This window comes from Phytophthora infestans, genomic scaffold (genome assembly GCF_000142945.1).
Source record: "Phytophthora infestans T30-4 supercont1.32 genomic scaffold, whole genome shotgun sequence".
In the NCBI taxonomy this organism is placed as follows: Eukaryota; Oomycota; class Peronosporomycetes; order Peronosporales; family Peronosporaceae; genus Phytophthora; species Phytophthora infestans.
This window is the reverse complement of record NW_003303727.1, coordinates 1,116,163-1,120,526: the sequence shown is the minus strand read 5'-3', so window position 1 is coordinate 1,120,526 and position 4,364 is coordinate 1,116,163. Positions and strand designations below refer to the sequence as shown.

Here is a 4,364-nt window from a genome sequence, read left to right as displayed (position 1 = left end):
AGATCCGGGAAGGTGTTCGGAAGAGGCCACAGCACCAGTGCAAGGTCTGCTCGATTCGCAAGCAGAAGGTCGGCCAGCGCAGTGCAGCGAGGTTCTATTGCGAGGCATGCAGCGACGGCAACAAGTAGTAAGTGTGACAGTGGCCTATGCAATCGTACTTTGACTAATAGTACTTCTTCATGCACAGTGTCTACCTCTGTGACCGAGTCCGGCCGGGCCACTACCCAGGAAACACCATGACATGCCACCAAATCTGGCATGTCATGTGGAAGAACGGAGAGGAGCGGCCTCACCCTCGTGTTGGTCGTGGAATCCAGATGCGCAGCCCGGCAAAGAAGCGCCGACGCGCCGCTAGATATACGGAAGAAGGCAGCGGCGCGGAGGAGGGAGGCGCTGGCAGCGGTACTGTGGAGGGGGGCGCTGGTTCCGAAAGCAGCGGTGCGGAGGAGGGAGGCGCTGGCAGCGGTACTGTGGAGGGGGGCGCTGGTTCCGAAGCAGCGGTGCGGAGGAAGGAGGTGCTGGCAGCGGTACTGTGAAGGGGGGCGCTGGTTCCGACACTGATGTCGGCGCTGAAGAGAGAAGTGGTGGGGAGGGATGTGCTGGAGAGGACGATAGCGAGTAGGAGTGGGCTTGTCAATGAATACCTAACCTGATTCAATATAAATGTGTTGCAATCATTGATGACTGTACACATAGCCATTGCGCTTCGTACATGGCATGTTCAAGCCCTGTAAAAGGGACACTTCTAATATGTTGGATATACGTCTTCTTCAGGTTTGTTGGCGCAGCGTGGGTGTCGTAGACAGCACGTGGCTACATAGCGCTGCGAAGAAGCTCGCAATCAATGTATCACCGAGCGTCTGATCTTCCCGCTGTGCAGAAAACGTATTCGTACTTACGGAGGTCAATACAAAATTCAAGTTTAGCCTATTTTTAACATGTTGTATATACAACATGTGGGGTCGTAGACAGGGACCGGAAATAGCCGTAAGTGCGGGGGGGCTAACTTATATATAGTAAATTTTTTGTAACCATGCAAAAGGAATGCAAAAGCAATTTCAGATTGGACAGAAAGATTCACAAATCAACGACAGTTGAGGTTTTATGAAAGTTTAATCATACAGTATTTTTGACCAATAGAATTGTGGCAGGGTCAAACTGGCTGGGGCCACTCAAAATTAGTCGTGAAATGGCACGTGGGAAGCGATATCAGCCCAATCTTTGTGTCAGAGGGTGGCGTCGAAGTGGCGGAGGATAAAGTGGTTGAAGCTGTCGCTCGAGACCGGCGAAACGCGCACACAAACGCTCTCCCAGTCAAGGTGCTAGACGATATCAATGCGGGTGTAACCGTCACTGAAGCGGCTCGGCTACCCGGTATTAAGTCACGCACTGCGGTGCATGGCTGGATATACCTTGAGGCTGCTATACGAGATGCGTGTAATCGTAAACGAAGGTCCAAGTGCAGTGTTGGTGGTCAAGGAAGGGTCAACTCATTTCCTTATTGCGATGAACTCATACAATGGGTTAAGCAAATGGGCCGCGACGATTTTCCCTTGAAGACGTCCCACGTGTTGCTGTTCGTCAAAGAGGAGTACCCCGACTTCCTCAACGATTCCTTGGCCAGGAACAAGGAGGAGAGTCTAGGGCGATTAATTCGATGGCTCATTTATCAGCAGGGCTTCTCGTTCCGCCGCCCCACGAAGTCCATTCTCTCTACGGTAGATCTCGAAGCCGAGCAGCGGGCGTTCGCGAGCCAGGTGGGAACGAAGGTGAACGCTACGTACGCGAGGTCCTGTATCTTCAACGCCGATGAGACTGCGGTATACTACGATGCTAAGCCTACTCGTATCATTAGTGAACGTGGCGCTAAGAAAAGCGTCAAGATTAGAGGCCGCACGCGCTCTGAGCGAGCTAGTGTGTTGCTGATAGTGTCCGCTGAAGAGCAAAGCTGCGGCCTGTCATCATATTCAAAGGGAAACCTGGTGGACGCGTCGAAGAAGAGGTGCGCGGTATTTCGAGCCGAGTAGTGACAGCGGTGCAGAGGAATGCGTGGATGGACAGTCGACTGTGGCTTGAAACTTTCGTCGAGGACTCGTGGGGATGTTTCATGAGTAGCACTCACCCCGGACCAATGGCCCTTTACGTTGACAATCTGCAGTGTCACGTGAGCACGGAGCCGGAGGATGCATTGGCAACTTGGGGCACGGAGTTGGTGCCACTGCCAAAAAATACGACGTCGGTTCTCCAGCCCTTGGACGTCGGGGTGATGGGTCCTTTTAAGCAGAAGCTGCGAGCTATTACTCTTGTGTTTGAGCTCGGCGCTGTCGCGCCTAGCGGTCACCTGCCTCTACGTGAGCGTCTTCTGGCAATTGAGCGCATGTCGGCCCTTGAAAAGCGCAAGCGCCTAGTGGAACGTGTAATCGCTGCGTGGGATGCAGTCAGTGAGGACACTATAAAGAAGGCTTGGCTGAAAGCGGGTCTCTAAAATACTTAGCAGACAAGGCAGTCCAGACTGGGCGGGGATCGTCAGCATGTGCACCTGCTGCCTTGGAACCCTGACACAAAGGTCACCGCTAGGGTGATTAACTTTACCGTCGTGGGGGGAATTGAACTCTCGTCACTTAAATAAAAAGAGGGGTCAGTAACCGGTTGGGCCCCAGACTGACGATTTAATAGTGCTAAACTTCAAATTAGGTTCTTATCATTTGCTCAAAATGGCCTCTTATTGGCTGAGTATCGTTTTTAGCTGCGGTGTCGTTGTTTTGTGTCCACACTTGTTGCATACGAAAAAAAACCCTCGGGCGTCATATCTTTCTGTCCAAATCTGTTTTTATAAGGGATGTGTACTTCATTTTTTTTATTTCTATAAACCAGTTGGGCTGTTCACATACTGGCGAATATATCCCTGTAGGGCTGTCCATACAGTATGTAACCCATTGCATTCAATTTGTTTATTATAGGACAGAGTGTTCGGATATATATAAATGGAAAGAGGTCCAATTACATAATTAATAGGGTTTCGCTTAAGTTGAACGGCAATCTCCGATTTCGACCACTTTTGTAGGGGGTTGCACTGTAGATTGACATGCAAAGAACAATGTATCCGATCTTGGTAACGAGCTCAATAGACGTCTAGATCAATATCCAGTCAGCACTTCGGAAGCTGTATTTCTCACATAGCTACCCAGCGACATATTTATGCAGAGATATTCCTTCATTAGCTCAAAACAGAATCAGTTACTACAAGACTTTTTTACATTTCTTTTTTTCTGTCGTACTGCTCCGCTCACATGAAATAACAGTGTTATAAAGCATCTATGCAAATGTGTGTTCCTAGCCCCAGGGATACCGAAAAATAAATAAACTGAAAACGCAATATTTACTGATCGATAAAATAATTTATTGTGCATCCAGAAAGGTCCTGTACTCATAACTTATTTTTCAAATTCAAAATTTGTGACTACTTATTTTTTGATCTGCCACCACCAACCAAAAGAATTGGCTGTGGTCTCTCACCTCCAACCAAAAGGATTGGTTGTGATCTGCCACGACAATCTAGACAAGTAACAACTGCCATTTTCAAAACTACATCCCAGCCTACACCCGCACCCACTCCTGCCACGACATGTCCGCCAGTCTCATCGCCTCAAACGCGCCCAGCCAGGCTTTCACGCCGAAGCAAATTGCCGCTTTCTTCTTCAAGCCAGTTCTTGATGAAGAAGGCGGCCTGACTGGGTATCACGCCTGTAAGGCCTGCGGAAAACGACGCAAGCACGTCGCTAAGAATGGCTACACTAATTTGGTGACGCACGTGCGCACCGCTCACCCTCGGTTCGAGAGCGACATGCGTGATGCCTCCGAAGCTGCTACGAGGACTCTTGTATCTTGGGTGAGCCAAAAAGCCTCCAATCAATACGCATGGCTCAAGTAAATCGTAATGGACAACTTGCCCCTTTCCTTTTGCGAGTCAAAGGCAACGCGCCGGTACGTACACAAATTTTAGTCTTACTAAATGTAAAATGGGCTAATTTAATTTGATCAATTTTGTGACAGGTACTCTAATTTGGCGAATGTGTCTGTAGACGCACTGCTTACCAACATGGAAGGTGTCACGAAGGTCGTAGAAACAACGATCGGACGCGATATGCCGAGGGACTTTGGACTCATACTCGACGACTGCAGCTTCAGGACCGAGCAATACCTGGGCGTTTACGCGTGCTACGAAACCTCTAGCGGCCCACAATACCCTCTGTTATCCATCGCTCCCGTTATGGATGAGCCGGACGACAACCTAACCGCAGAGGGCCATCTAAGGGCTATCGACCGTTTTTTGCCATTTTTTGGTAAAACCATTCAAGGTATAA

General features: G+C 49.5%; 1 protein-coding gene across 1 annotated transcript; it reads left to right on the top strand.

Annotated features, from left to right (window-relative positions):
• Positions 1–1,532: 1,532 nt before the first annotated feature.
• On the top strand, positions 1,533–2,485 carry PITG_14187 (uncharacterized protein; the record flags this gene model as incomplete). The annotated part of the gene is made up of 3 exons (XM_002899247.1): positions 1,533–1,877; positions 1,949–2,164; positions 2,210–2,485. 3 exons carry the CDS (start codon positions 1,533–1,535, stop codon positions 2,483–2,485), a joined length of 837 nt encoding a protein of 278 aa, XP_002899293.1.
• Positions 2,486–4,364: the final 1,879 nt, after the last annotated feature.